The 14,954-nt window shown below is 53.0% G+C and overlaps 1 protein-coding gene across 3 annotated transcripts; it reads left to right on the top strand.

The window, feature by feature from the left end:
- The first annotated feature begins 795 nt into the window (after positions 1 to 795).
- Positions 796 to 13,687, top strand: MATN4 (matrilin 4). 3 transcript variants are annotated; one of them, XM_059133052.1, is made up of 10 exons: positions 802 to 1,175; positions 3,776 to 3,889; positions 4,787 to 5,356; positions 6,084 to 6,206; positions 8,117 to 8,239; positions 8,333 to 8,455; positions 9,744 to 10,157; positions 10,290 to 10,442; positions 13,141 to 13,247; positions 13,345 to 13,687. In XM_059133052.1, exons 2-10 carry the CDS (start codon positions 3,811 to 3,813, stop codon positions 13,402 to 13,404), a joined length of 1,752 nt encoding a protein of 583 aa, XP_058989035.1. In that variant the 5' UTR covers positions 802 to 1,175; positions 3,776 to 3,810; the 3' UTR covers positions 13,405 to 13,687. The 3 variants fall into 3 exon arrangements, with proteins under 3 accessions (XP_058989037.1, XP_058989035.1, XP_058989036.1); XM_059133053.1 differs by lacking the exon at positions 802 to 1,175 and adding an exon at positions 3,069 to 3,183; XM_059133054.1 differs by lacking the exon at positions 8,117 to 8,239 and having other exon boundaries at positions 796 to 1,175.
- Positions 13,688 to 14,954: the final 1,267 nt, after the last annotated feature.

Below are 14,954 nucleotides of genomic sequence, written 5' to 3' on the forward strand. Positions count from 1 at the left end.
GTTGCCAGGTACTCAATGAGGCCAAACGGAACCCACCGCCCACCAGGACCACCCAGGCACCACTCCGCAGGTCTGGCGCTATGCCCGTGCCCCGTGCAGCCTGAAGCACTGCGTAGAAGCCCCAGCGGCACAAAGGCCACGCTGTGCCCACCTTGGGATGGAGACTGAGTATGGGAGGGTGCATGGTTTCCTTCCACTTTGAGGGGGCCCACCCCAGTGACATCTTGATGCGAGGGAGAAGAGTTTTGCTGGACCCCCGGGGCCCAGAGTGCTCTCTTGCTTGTCCTCAGAAGCTTGGAAACATGGAAGCCCCCCATCCCCCAAAGTGTCCCCAGGATTTTGGGGGGGAACATTTGAGTCCTTCAGGGGTCAAAGCACCCCTCCTAACCCCCTTTCTCCCAAGAGGAGGGGCCTGTTATTGTCGTAGCCTTCCTTCCCTTAATTACAGGACCTCCACAATCAAGGGACTGGGCCAGCCAGAGTCCAGCGGCCTGGGGGGTTTGGGGAGCGAGGGTGGTGGGCTGGCCCAAGGCTTGAGCAATCGCAGAGATACGATGGGGGAGTCTGCGGGGGCAGAGATTTGAGGGACCACCAGCGGATGGGGCCTGGGGAGCCATGCACCCTGCGGCCGCCCTTCTGAACCCTTCACCCTTGCGCAGGACCGGAGTCCGGGGCTTCTCCTTCCTCCTGGAGGGGGCAGCGGAGGGCAGGAGCCCGGCCGCGCCCTCGAAAGCGGGGCTCGGCAGCCGGCCGCGGGAGCCAGGCCCCGCTCCGCCCCTTGGGGCTCTACTCCGGGAAGGGCCTCAGAGGCTTCCGACACATTCCGGCGGCCGAGAACGGAGCCGCCCAGCCTCCCGCTGGGAGCCGAATTCCGACCCCGCAGCTCGCGCCGCCGGCTCCCGGGGTGGCAGGCTCAGGGGCGCCGCGCTGGCCCCGCCCCAGCCCTCTGAGGAAAGGGGAGCGCTCGCTGCGGGTGGGAGGGGTCGCTGCCCGCGCTCCCCCTCCCCACCGCCAGCCCCGGGTTAAATGCGGCCGCCGCCTCGGCTCGCTCCAGCCGCCTGGCAGTCCCCACCTCCGGCACGCTGCCTGCGCCGTTACCTGGTCCAATTGCCCGGGAGGCTCCGCCCGTGGGCTCCGCTCTGCGGCCGCGCCTCCGAGCTGTCCGGAAGGCTCAGGTGAGTCAAAGGGCCTGGGGGCGCTGAGGGGTCTGCGGGGGAGCAGGCGTCAAGCCAGACCGGGCAACCGTGTTTTACCGCGCTGTACCACTGACGGAGCCCCCATCTGACTTGCGGTGCCCTTCGTCATTTCTGTGGGGTCCTTAACCAAGTTCAACCTCCACCAACAAGGCCACCATGGGTAGGGGGACTTCCACCCAATCGCCTCCCTCGAGGAACCGCCAAGAACGTCCCAGCGGTGTTTATTCTTCAGCCAACTCTTGGGGGGTTATTCACAGACCTCTCCTCCCTTTCGAGCCTGGTGTCCGCACCCTCAGGCATTTCTGAATCTTCCCAACTTTAGGATTAACCCCTCAGAGAAGCGCAGGGCTCTAGTGTCAGACCTGTCACTCCACTGCTGTGTGGCTTTGGGCAAGACACTAGTCTCTGGACCTTACTTCCCCCTCCGTGGAATGAGAGGGTTGGGAAGGTGATGGGCTTTGAGGCAGTCGCTATTTTAACTCTCTAGGATTTCTGGGGTGGTGGTGGTGGTGGGGCGACATGTGGGCTCAGGCCAAGAGCAGGATAAGGGGGAATCTTAATCAAGATTTGGGCCCCCGAGGCTTCTGCAGATGGGGAAGAACGGGAGGTGACAAAGGTCCCTTCTCTTGGGCCCCTCACGCCCCAGAGGTGCTGGCCCTGGCTATGGCCCAAGCTAGGGAAGGCCTTCCGCACCCTCCAGTTTCCAGCGGCAGCTGACACATCTGGCTTACTCAACCTCCCACCACGGGCCCTGCCAGAGGGATTTTTGTTCTTCTACTAGGCCTGAAAGGCGAGGGCGGAGAGGATCTGCGTCGGAAAGGCCGCCTGGAGTGAGCGAGCTGTAGGCACCCGACCTTGCTCAGAATAGGCCCATTCACGGAATTGGGGGAGGGGGGTAGAGGGGCTGCGGTTGGGTTAAGGCAGCTGATCCCCTCTGCCAAGAAACGAGCAACAGAAAAACGGCTAAGGCAGGGGTGCCTGGGTGGCTCAGTGGGTTAAAACCTCTGCCTTCGGCTCAGGCCATGATTCCAGAGTCCTGGGATTGAGCCCCACATTAGGCTGTCTGGCTGTCTGCTCTGCAGGTAGCCTGCTTCCTCTTCTCTCTCTCTCTCTCTCTCTCTCTCTCTCTCTCTCGGCCTGCCTCCTGCCTACTTGTGATCTCTGTCTGTCAAATAAATAAATAAAGTCTTAAAAAAAAAAAAAAAGAAAAATGGCTAAGGCAGCTTCAGCATGGGGCGGGAGTGAGGCGGGGTACAGAGCAGTAGGAGTGGGGTACAGAGCAGTAGGAGGAGATGTAAGGAAGAGAGGTTTAATGACTCCGAGGAGTCAGGTTGCTAGGCAGCCAGGCAGCCCAGAAGGGAGAAGGGAAGCCAGGAGTCCCGGGTTCTAGTCGCAGGTTCCTTTACAACTTGGCGGGCAGTCTTCTTGGGCCTCAGTTTCCCCATCTGTACACGGAAATCCTTCGGGATTATCAAGGGCCGTCGCCAAGGGCAGTGGAAGAGTGAGCGCTCACCTGTTGCCCGTACAGGGTCCATGGCCACACTCGGGCCCCACTCACCGCCCTCCGGGCTCATCCAATGCAGCTGTCCCCGGAACTCTGCGCGCCCCTGCTTCTTGGCCCTTGTGCGGGATATATCCTGCCCCGGGCTTATCTCCAAGGCCTCCGGGCTGCCGGCCACTGTTTGCTCTGGGCAGGGGCACCTGCTAGGCAGATGTGGGCTTCCCACGGCCACCTAGCCAACGCAGCCAGACCCAGGAAGACGCCCCCTGGCGGCCTCTCCTGAAAGCAGGAGGGAAGCGGAGGCGCCAAACTTGGTGGCGGGGTTTGGCCCGGATCGGTGCTGCGGATCCCCAACCCTCACTGACCCGTGAAAGGGCGCGGCTCTCCCCGGCGGCCTGAGGCTTGGCGATGCATGTTTGAGTGTGTACATTCGTGTGTGCGCGCGCGTGCGTGTGTTGGAAGGACGGCCACGCAGAAGTGCCGTAGGTGAGGAGGGGAAGGGGGCGAGGAGGGGGAGTGGCTGGCTTTCGTCTGCAGAGGTTCTCCCGGGAGGAGGGCGCGCGGAGTGGAACACGCCGCTGGTTTGGGGAACCGCTTCAGCATAGGACTGTACTGTGGTGAACCACTTTCTTGCCAAGCGACTTTTGCCGGAGTTTACCTTTTCTGTGACTGTTTCCTTATCTGTACAATGGGAACCGTATATAGAATTGCCAAGAGGATTAAATGTCCGAGTGCATAAGAAGCATTTAACACTGTGCTCGGTATTCAGAAAGGTCTTTTTTCTTTTTCATTTATTTTTGTTTTTGTTAATTTTTTGAGGGTCTTTTCTTTTTAAATGTTTTATTTTTAAAATCTACTTTCTATTTATTTACTATTCTGCAATTCGGCAGACTAGAATTCCTTGTATTGCCCAGCACTGTAAATGCAATATTTTTTTATTATGACAAACTTCAAACATACACAAAGGTAGAGAGATTAGTTAAAAAAAATCCATAATTCTTCTCCCCCTCCAAGTGCCCATCACCCAGAATAAGAGTTCCGTAAACATTGCTTTGCTTTTTTTCTTTGTACCCTCCAGGCTCCAACACTTCTGTTCCCTGCCACTCAAGCGCCATGAGGGGCCTTCTGTGCTCGCCACTGCTCATGTTGCTGCTTTTTCTCCAGCCCTGGGAAACCCAGCTCCAGTTTGCAGGTGAGTGGGGCTCAGCCCTCACCAACAGGGGGAAGGGAGCAAAAACTGTTTTCCCTCTGCAGCCAGCTAGGTCTGCTGGGGAGAGAAAAAGCAAAGGTTCTGAAATCATAAAGGGGCTGGGTTCTAGTTCACAGCTTCCCCTCTCTGGGACTCAGGTTTCCTTACCTGTAGGATGTGGCTTAGAGGTGACAAAGTTGTGCTCACGCAAAACTGCCCATTGGTGTTTAATTTAATTTAATTTAATTTTTAAAAGATTTTATTTCTTTATTTGACAGACGGAGATCACAAGTATGCAGAGAGGCAGGCAGAGAGAGGAGGAAGAAGCAGGCTCCCTGCTGAGCAGAGAGCCCAATGTGGGGCTCGATCCCAGCACCCTGGGATCATGACCAAAGCCGAAGGCAGAGGCTTTATTTAACCCACTGAGCCACTCAGGCGCCCCTAATTTTAAAAAGTTAATTAAAAAATCAGGAGACTTCACATACAAATCCCGATTTGGGACTTCTCTTGAAAAATCCAAGGATCTGTTAACTTGGGGTCCACGTTTGGCCGTAGGAGGGATACGGGTGTCCGCCAGCCTAACCCAACCAGTTCACTCATTTATGTTACCTGCCTGATCCCTATAGACATTCGAGATTGCCATATCCCTTCACCTACTCCCGAATTGTAGAATACCTCTTCAGAACATCCCTAAGAGCTGTAGGATAGAGAATTGGGGGAAATCTGGCCCAGGCCCTTAGCAAATGCTAAGTGAATGTATCTAACTCGCATCTGCTAGGTTAATTCTGCGCTAAGCGCTGTGACCCCTGGGATGGCACCACTTCGCCCTGGGTTTCTTGGGGATCTCCTCCAAGATGAGGTTTTGCAGACCTAGGAAAGTCCTTCCTGATCTTCTCGAAGGTCCCAGGTGTCGGACGGGACCCCTGGATTTGGTGTTCGTGATTGACAGCTCGCGCAGCGTGCGCCCCTTTGAGTTCGAGACCATGCGGCAGTTCCTGGTGGGCCTCCTCCGCGGCCTGGACGTGGGGCCCAATGCCACGCGCGTTGGCTTGATCCAGTACTCGAGTCAAGTGCAGAGCGTCTTCCCACTCGGCGCCTTCTCGCGACGCGAGGACATGGAGCGCGCCATCCGCGCGCTGGTGCCGCTAGCTCAGGGCACCATGACCGGGCTGGCAATCCAGTACGCCATGAACGTGGCCTTCAGTGTGGCCGAGGGCGCGCGCCCGCCGGAGGCGCGCGTACCGCGCGTCGCTGTCATCGTGACCGACGGGCGGCCCCAGGATCGCGTGGCTGAGGTGGCGGCGCAGGCGCGCGCCCGGGGCATCGAGATCTACGCGGTGGGTGTGCAGCGCGCCGACGTGGGCTCCCTGCGGGCCATGGCGTCTCCCCCGCTGGACGAGCACGTCTTCCTCGTTGAGTCCTTCGATCTTATCCAGGAGTTTGGCCTGCAGTTCCAGGGCCGGCTGTGTGGTGAGTTAGGGGAGCCCTGGAGCGAGGCGCGCACTCCCCAGCCGCTTGGATGCGCCTTCCCTCCATGTAAATAACATTCCGTCCCGGGAGGCACCGCCCACTCCTGCGTTAGCTCCGCCCACCAGGTGGTGGCTAGGCGCCGGGCTGCCGCAGGCTGTTTCAAATTCCAGCTCTGCCCACTTTTGCTTAGGCTTCGCCCACAAGAAACAACATTTAGTGTGCCTGCTCACCCGGATGAGCTATTGTGGTTTACCACAGGCCTAAGGTCAAACTCCAAAATCGCCCTCGACACAAAAAGCACTGCCTTTCGAAGCTGAGAACAATCGCCCACCCGAAAGAGCCAAGTCCCGCCCACATGGGCATGGCCCCGCCCACTGACACTTTAGTTCCTCCCACAATGCTGCAGGTCTGGCCTAGTCACGCCTTGAATTAATTCACCCACCTTGATTTAGTACCTCTCCACCTCCTCTGTCTTGTCCCTGAGCATTCCTGCCCTCTTTCACTGACGCATTTAGCCCGGTGACCCCTTCTGAGCCTATTCAGGGGAGCTACACAGGCCCTGTTCTTTCTCTAAGCCCTCCCATCTGGCCTGGCCCTCTCAAATGAGACTTGTCCCCTCTAAAGTTGTACTTGTGTTTGGTGCCTTCCTCTGACCCCACCCAGCCTTTTCTTGTTGGAGGGTTCTGCCCATCTGTCCCTCGCTGATTCTACTGTTGTGTGTCCTCAGGAAAGGATCTGTGTGCTGAGGGGGGACATGGCTGCCAGCACCAATGTGTCAGCACCCCGGGCACGTTCCACTGTGCCTGCAACCCTGGCTACCAGCTAGCTGCAGATAACAAGAGCTGTTTGGGTGAGAGCTGCCCCTGCCCCGAGTCTTCTGTGGCTCCCTATTGCTCCAGGATTAGACCAATGAGTCTGGAAGGGCTTTTGGAAGTAGAAGTTCAGTGCCCTTACTTTATGGGTCCAAGAAAGGGACAGTATTGCCTGCAGCCACACAATTCCTTGATGAAATCTTGACCCACACAGTTAAGTGTGCTTTTTACATCATTCTTTCCTTTATTTCAGCCTTGTCTCCTCCTGGCCTCCCAAACTTGTTTGTGAATTCTCACATGGATATCTTCTTACTGTTTCTGTTACTTAGACACTCCCTGGTGCGGTCTTCAGTTAGGGTCTCCATACTCCTCCCTACACCTCTATATACACTGTTCATTTCTGCTTCTGCATCTCAGCTCTTTCTGAGCTGCCCTTGCTACTTCTTTCTGCAAATGCTTCAAGGCTTGGTTCTTCATTTTTGTCTTCTGAAAAGCTATGGCACACTATGCCTTCCTTAGACAAATGGAATTTGCTTTTTTGTGTGTATGTGTGTCCACTCCTTTGATCATGATGGCAGCTACCATTCACAGAGTACCGATTCAGTATTAGACAATGCACTTGAAGCTTTCCATATATCAACTCTCAGTCTCATGACAACTGGGGAAAAGAAGTCATGTGTTCCCAATAATGCAGATGTCAGCTGGGGTCTTCTTATTTCCAGAACTTAGAAAAAGCTGCCGTGAAGCCTCATGTGATGACTTTTGAACATTTGAATCATTCCCCAACATCTCTGGGAATTCCCCAAGTGCTTACATTCTATGGTCACCTCTCGTTCTGAACTTCTGGGTCCTCACTCAATTTCTCAACCCGCACATGCTTTTCTTGTTTTATGCATGTAAATCAGCCTCTTCTTTGATTTGCACACTCGTGCACACAAGGACACGTGTGTGTACATGTAAGTTGTGCATATGTCCATTTTACTAAAGATGGGGGTGGACAGAGGTGTGAGTTACATCTAAGTAAATTCAAACATACACACATGAAACAAACACCCACTATTAATAATTAAATATTAGACACCCTTGATCCCCAAAGTCCTGTTGCCCTATTAGAAGTGATTTTTCACTGGCAACCTCAGCCCATGCAGGAACTCATGCTCACTCTCTCTCTGTTCATCCTCTCTCCACTCCCATCTTTTTTCTAGGAACCCCAAATTCTCACTTTTTTCATGCACGACAATCTGTATCTCCCCAGTTCCTATTTTCCAGCTCAGCTCTGGGCTATCTTTGCACATCTCAACCATCAAGATACTCAGCAGGCAATAATAGTTCACCCTCCTTAGAAGGAAGTTGTAAATAGCAATTGTTCTCTTCCATTATATTCCCATTTTGCAGATGGAGAAATGGAGGCTCAGTAGGTAGTGGCAAAGCCTGGTCCACCTCTGCATCAGTGAGCATCTTGAGGGCAGGGGCTCTGTCTTCTGCAATTGTCAATTCTGGTTCTTATGCCTGGCTTAGTAAGGGGCACATTAGGAGGCAGCTGGGTTTTGAGTCAGGAGAGCCACCTGGCCCACTAGGAAATCGGAGATGCCTGGGTACCACCCCAGATTAATTAAGTCAGGATCTTGGGGGGTTGGGGTCCAGGCATAGGTATTTTTTTGAAAAGCTCCTCCAATGACTGTTCTGTTGGGGCTGAGAAGTGCAGCCCCTTCCAGGGCACGTGCTGACCTCACCTCTTCCTCAGCCGTTGACCTGTGCGTTCAAAGGACCCACGGCTGTGAGCATCACTGCATCAGCTCCCAGGGTCCTATTTCTGTCGCTGCCGAGCTGGCTTTGTACTCCAGCAGGACCAGGGAGTGAGCAAGCCCCACCCCTTGCATCCTGGACTGAGGTCCGTGATGGCTCCAGTCAGAAGCGACACCTTGTTCTTGCTCTTCCTTCCCACCAGTCGTTGACCACTGCAGCTTTGGGAACCACAGCTGCCAGCATGAGTGTGTTAGCACCTTTGGTGGGCCACAGTGCTACTGCAGAGAGGGCCACGACTTGCTGCCCGATGGGAGGAGCTGTCAGGGTGAGGAGGGGTCTCTTGCGTTTGTGCAGAGGGGCAAGGGATCTTGGCTGGCGGAGTCCACCTTGATCCATCCTGACTCATCTCTCCTTGAAGCCCGGGACCTCTGCAATGGTGTAGACCATGGATGCGAGTTCCAGTGTGTGAGTGAGGGTCTCTCTTACCGCTGCCTGTGCCCTGAGGGCCAGCAACTCCAGGCAGATGGCAAGAGCTGCAACCGTGAGTGATGAGTGGGAGGGTGTTCTGTCTGCCCCCCCCCCCCCGCCTTCCCCCACCCCCCTCTCCCCGCCCACATTATGAGCATCCTTGATTCTGTGGCTCAAGGGTGTGCTGGGAATGTGTGAGTGTTGGTGATGGTGGGGTGGGGGGTGGAGGGCGTGCTGTATCCGGCCTCCATCTCTTTCCCCTCAATCCTCTACCCTGCTGTCATGGTTAATATAAAAAATACACATTTGCTCCTATTTCCTCCTCGCTCGAGAGTCTTCTGGGCTTGCCAGTGCCTGCCCCTGGATGCAGATGCCTTATCCCTGAGTTTTTCAGATGGTGGGTGCAGACACCTTAGTGAATAATGAAATCAAATTAAATTTTTTTAAAGGAGAAAACAGCTTACTGCATGTGGAAAGAATAACTATTGTTTCATGAAATTTAATTATACGTGCGCATCCGAAGGGTATCCTGTTGTACTATTATTGAGACTGTGGGGTGCGATCAAAATTTTGAAACCACTGCCTCGCCTCATCTCAACCTGGTCAGCAGGTCTCCTAGCACACCTGTTCCTCCTGGAAGAACAAATCAGATGTTACCACCTCCATGCAACCTTCTTGCCCAACTCCAGGAAGAGAGAATTATTCCTACCTTGGGCTCCCTAAATGCCCCTCTTCTAGCACTTTCCTTGGCTGTAGCACAGGGCATGTCTGACTGCTCTGTTCTGGCCTGATTTCCTTTGGATCCCAGTTATGTTAATTTGTTGTTGTTACCCCCTTCAGGGCCTAGCGAAGTCTCCAGTTCAGAACAGGGGAGGTAACTTTGTAGAGTGATTTAGGAGCATGGGTTTTGGGATCAGACCGAGCTGGCTTCAAATCCTGCTCAGTCACTATTAGCTATGGAGTCTGGAGCAAATTATCCTTCAGAACCTAAGGTTATATAAAGTGGGGATAATACCTAAGATTATTGGGAGGATTGAGAAAAAAAATATATGAAGCACCTAGCCCAATTCCTGGCACACAGTAAGCTGTCGAATAATAATGTTTTTGTTTTTATTTATTGTTGTGATTGTTTATATATTAACAACATATGTTTTTCAATGTATATTATTTTGATAAATTTATTATTGTCATAAAGTTTTATTAATTTATTATTATTACCATTATTATCTAGTATAGTGCCTGGCACAGGAAGGACTTCGCACATGGTACCTGTTATGTAATAAATGTGAATGACCAGGTGGGTAGAGGGCAGCTGCCAGCACAGGATCGGGCCCCCAGTTGAAGCTCTTCTCACCTTACAGGGTGCCGGGAAGGCCACGTCGACCTGGTTCTGCTCGTCGATGGCTCCAAGAGCGTGCGCCCGCAGAATTTCGAGCTGGTGAAGCGCTTTGTGAACCAGATCGTGGACTTCCTGGACGTGTCCCCCGAGGGCACGCGCGTGGGGCTGGTGCAGTTCTCGAGCCGCGTGCGCACCGAGTTCCCGCTGGGCCGCTACGGCACCGCGGCCGAAGTCAAGCAGGCGGTCCTGGCGGTGGAATACATGGAGCGCGGCACCATGACGGGGCTGGCGCTGCGTCACATGGTGGAGCACAGCTTCTCCGAGGCGCAGGGCGCACGGCCCCGCGCCCTCAACGTGCCTCGCGTGGGTCTGGTCTTCACCGACGGCCGCTCCCAAGATGACATCTCGGTGTGGGCCGCAAGGGCCAAGGAGGAAGGTGGGCTTGCGCGGGACGCACTGGCCTGGGGTTAGATGGGATGTGGAAGGCGGTCTTAACTGAGGCCTGGGGCGCCCCCTGTGTCTCTCCACCCCCCCCCCCCACCCCGCCCCGCAAACCCCGACCCTGTAGGCATCGTCATGTACGCTGTGGGCGTGGGCAAGGCGGTGGAGGAGGAGCTCCGGCAGATCGCCTCGGAGCCCGCAGAGCTGCACGTGTCCTACTCCCCTGACTTTGGCACCATGACGCACCTGCTGGACAACCTCAGAGGCAGCATCTGCCCGGGTGAGCGCATCTGACTTCTCTCAGTGCCCAGCCTCCTAGCTTCCTCTCTCCTATCCAGCCCTGTTCCCTTGGTAGAGTTATAGCTAGGGGTCGGACTCACTAGTTAGACTCCTGTTACTCCAAGTGTGGTCCCTGGACCAGCGGCAGACTTGTCACCTGGTGGTTTGTTAGAACCGCAGCATTTCCAGAGCTCTCCAGACCGAAAGAATCAGATTCTGTACTTTAACCAGACCCTTGGGTGATTCCCAAGGACGTCAGAGCTAAGCACTAGACAGGGCTGGCTTCCTGCCCCTCACATTAGTGGGTGTTCACAGTAGTCTGAGGAAACTTTTTCCAAGGCATGCCAGAGTCCTTGCTAGCAGAGTCACCTCACATGTTCTTTTATGACGTGTTGGAATTCAACTACAGGGAGCCGGAAAAGTGACAGGACTGAGTGTTCCAAGTCTGCAAAGACATGTATTTTTTATTTTTTAATTTTTAATTTTTTTTTACAATATCGCCCATAAATTCAGTCCCTCTACTTCATCTGGTGCTCAGTTGAAGAAAAAAGGACCAACTCTCTATGTGGAGGAGAAGCGGGCTGTTGAACCTGTGTACTGTACTTCACAGATCATATAGGGAACTTCTCGGGGGTAATTTTCACCACAGAGTCTTCAGACTCTAACCCAGGCCAGATGTGACTCTTTCACATTACCAGGCCCCTCCAGAGCTAGGTTCAGTAGCTGGCCTAGTTGGGCTGGCCTAGAGAATCTGTAGCTAAAAAAAAAAAAAAAAAAAAAAAAAAAAAACCTTTAAAAATATATATGTACATACACATACATACATTTATAAAATACATATGCATATACATATACATAAAGTATACACATGTAAACACCCAGGTGTATGTCTGTGCATATACATAATACACATACACACCTACCTCCCTCTGTCCCTCTTCCTCTCTCTCTCCAGGCTAACTCTAAGAATTCGCTAGAGTATTGTGGAAGCACTGGATTAGCTGCTCTGTCAGGGCCCTTCCAGTCCTGACGCTTATGTCCCCTGCAGTGTGACTTTGGGCAAGTTACTTAACCTCCACCCCTACCATAACTTCCCTCTCCTGCAACAGGGGTGCCCTGGCTGCCCAAGCTTGCTTCCAGCTCTAAAATTCTAAGAGAAATCTGGGGTCCGTGGTAAGGCTCTTTACCAATTGGCTGTGTGATCCTGGGCAGATCTTCCCCTTTCTTTGGCCCCTGGTTTCCCCAGCTGTGAAGACAGGCATCTTTGCAGGACCTTATCAGTACCATTGATACAGCAATCTGCTAAGAGTCCAACTAGACTAAGAAATTGCTCTTAAATCATAAGAACAACTCTTTTATGAAGGTATTGTGCTGTTATATGAGAAAGGGCACCCATTTACAAAATTTTGGTGAATCTAAGATACCGCCCATTATGACTTCCCATTATTTTATATATTGCTAAAAAACAAAACAAAACAAAACAAAACAAAACACAGGTGCCAGATTTAATTGTAAGGCACATATTTTGATTTCAGGAATGTTGAAGTGTGTGCGGAAATAGAGTTGCATCACTGGTTTTTGTTTGCTTGTTTGGGTCAGTGGTTTTTATTTTTATTTTTTTAAAGATTATTTATTTACTTATTCGAGGGAGAGAGAGAGCACGAGTGAGAGGTAGACACAGGGGGAGAAACAGTCCTTGATGATCAGGGAGCCTGATGCAGAGTTCGATCCTGAGATCATGACTTGAGGCGAAGGCAGATGCTTAAAATAACCGACTGAGCCACCCAGGGACCCCTGGATCAGTGTTTTTTAAACATCAGTGTGGAGGGTTTAAAACACCATTTGCTGGACTCCAACCCTAGAATTTATGACTCGGTAGGTCTGAGGTGGAGTCTGATAACTTGCATTTCTAATAACTTTCTAGGTGGTACTGATGGTGCTGGTCCAGGGACCACACTTGGAGAATTACTGGTCTAATTGAAATACACAATAATGTATATACTTGAACTAGGCAATACACTAGATCTTCTCTCTCTAATAAGGTGGAAACACGTGCCCACTTAAATTACTTTTAAAAGTTCAAAATTTTAGTTCTTTAATCACATTAGCCACATTTCAAATGTTAAATAGCTGCACGTGTTTTGTGGGTATGCACTGGGCAGACCAGAGACAGACGATTCCCATCACCGCATGAAGTTTCATTTGGAAAGTGCCACTGTCATTTGGACTCTCCCTACTCAAAGTGTGGTCCCCAGACCAGCAGCACCAGCATCCCTCGGTAGCTAATTAGAAATGTGGAGTCTCAGCACTTTGACCATTCAGAATCAGAATCGGTATTTTAACAAGATCTGGTGATTGCACAGAGCACAAAGGTTTGAGAGATACTCTTCAAAGATGTTCACACACGCGCGCGCGCGCACACACACACACACACACACACACAGTCACACACCATAGAATCCTCAGCACCACCAATAAATAGGTTTCCCACTGTACCCATTTTTACACACAAGGAAACTCAGGCTTAGAAAGGTTGCAGTATTCACGCCTGCCTAGCTGGTATTCACCCCAGGTCTGTTTGAATCCGAAGCCCACATACTCAGCCACAGGCGGGTGCAGGTGTATCCGAGGCCCTTGCCAGGGCCGGCTCGTCCTCCTGCAGATTCTCATTCCCCTGACTTTCTGTGCCCTGCTGGCAGAGGAGGGCATCAGCGCGGGCACAGAGCTTCAAAGTCCCTGCGAATGCGAAAACCTCGTGGAGTTCCAGGGCCGCACGCTGGGGGCGCTCGAGAAGCTGACGCAGAACCATATCCTTTGAGGGCGGAGGGGAGGGGAGGGGGGCCGGGCTGGAGCGCGGGGGTGTAGGAACCCCCGAGACCCCCAGCGGCTTCCTTAACCGCTCACTGGCCCAGCTGACGGCGCGCCTGGAGAATCTGGAGAACCAGCTGGCCATCCAGAAGTGAGGGCCGCCGGTGGCTGGGAGCCGGGCAGGAGCGCGGCCCCGCGGACTGTGCCTTCGGGGCGCCGTCGGGGCACCGGGGGGAGCCCCCAGGACTTGGGCTCTCGAGAAGGGGGCGCTGGCGGGCTCCCCGGCGCTGCGCTGGAGCTGGCCTCGCCTGGACCAGAAGCCGGACTGCGGGGGACCGAGGGGGCGCTACGTCCGCACGCCCTCGCTGCGTGCTGCGCTCAGTTCTTTGTTGGATTTCCTTTATGTTTTTTCTTTAAAAAAAATTTTTTTTGTTGTTGTTTTGTTTCCACCGGGTCGGTTTGTGGGTCTTGCTGGGCCGCCAGGGGGAGAGGAGGACAGACGGAGCGCGCTCCGGCGGCGCCGGGGCGGCGGCTTCTTGGAGAAAGGCGCATTGTGCGGGGGTCGGGCTCGGGGGCAGGGGGCTGAGCGCTGCTTTCCCCCTTGTTTATTCAGCGGCGAACAGACGGCTCCTTATGTGGGCTGCGGGGAGGGCGGAGGGGCTCAGCGCGCACCCTTGGGGTTTGAGCAGGACTGCGCCCCTCCATCCCCCAGCGGATGGAGCGCTTCTTTCTCTGGCCGTGCTTCTCTACTGGTGACTCCAGATTGGGCTGAAAAACTGCTAGAACTGGGTTGGGGAGTCGCTGAACTCCTAAATGGACGGGATGGGCAGTTAGGGTGAGTGTCGCTTGGATACCTCCTTCCTCCACTACGAAGGAAGAAGAGAAGGTATCAGCCAGGATTTCTAGCCAGAGCAGCTGCTCAGGCTGTGACCCGCCCTCTTCACCCCTCCCCCGCACCCCATAAACAAAAACAAAAGCCAACCCTCTATCAGGAGAGAGCCCAGGTGCATATAAGAAATTGCTAAGACTAAAATACTCCAGTTCTCCAGATTTTGGCCATTTACTCTGGGTTTATTTCCTTATCTGTAAAATGGGGCTTGAAATTGTTACCCCCAGGCATGATGGTGAAATGGAGGAAATTATTCCAAGGCATCTGAACTGTGCCTGGTACGTTAGGCCCTCAATTAATGGTAGCTATTAATCTTAACAAGAGTTAACATATTTTGTCTTGGGCATTACTCCAAGTGATTTGCAGATGTTTCCATTTTATCCTCAGACAACCTTATGAGATAGGAATTATCGCCTTTATTATCCCCATTTGATAGGGAGGAAACTGAAGCATAGAGAACTTAAGTAAGTTTCCCAAGGTCACAGAACTACTAAGAAGCAGAACCAAGGTATATTAGTTTCCTGTGGTTGCCGTGACAAATTGTCACAAATTCAGTGGCTTTACACAACACACATTAATTACCTTATAGTTCCGGAGTTCAGAAGTGTAAAACAGGCAGGCAGGGCTGCATTGCTTCCGAAAACTTCTGTTTTCTTGCCTTTTCCAGCTTCTAGGAGCTCCCGATTTCCTTGTTTTGTGGCCTGGTGTCACCTCACCTTCTGGCATCACACCTCCTTCTGGGACTCTGACCCTCCTGTTTCCATTTTACAAGGACCCTTGTGATTATACCCAGATAATCCACACTCTCTCCATCTC

The sequence above is a fragment of the Mustela lutreola genome, chromosome 9 (genome assembly GCF_030435805.1).
Source record: "Mustela lutreola isolate mMusLut2 chromosome 9, mMusLut2.pri, whole genome shotgun sequence".
Taxonomy (NCBI): domain Eukaryota; kingdom Metazoa; phylum Chordata; class Mammalia; order Carnivora; family Mustelidae; genus Mustela; species Mustela lutreola.

What these genes read in the sequence shown, in the direction of transcription:
- MATN4 (XM_059133052.1), top strand. Translation starts at nt 3,811, where the DNA reads ATGAGGGGCCTTCTGTGCTCGCCACTGCTCATGTTGCTGCTTTTTCTC. An exon ending in CGATGGGAGGAGCTGTCAGG is followed by an intron (nt 8,240 to 8,332) that starts GTGAGGAGGGGT and finishes CTCTCCTTGAAG; the next exon opens with CCCGGGACCTCTGCAATGGT. An exon ending in CAGAGGCAGCATCTGCCCGG is followed by an intron (nt 10,443 to 13,140) that starts GTGAGCGCATCT and finishes CCCTGCTGGCAG; the next exon opens with AGGAGGGCATCAGCGCGGGC.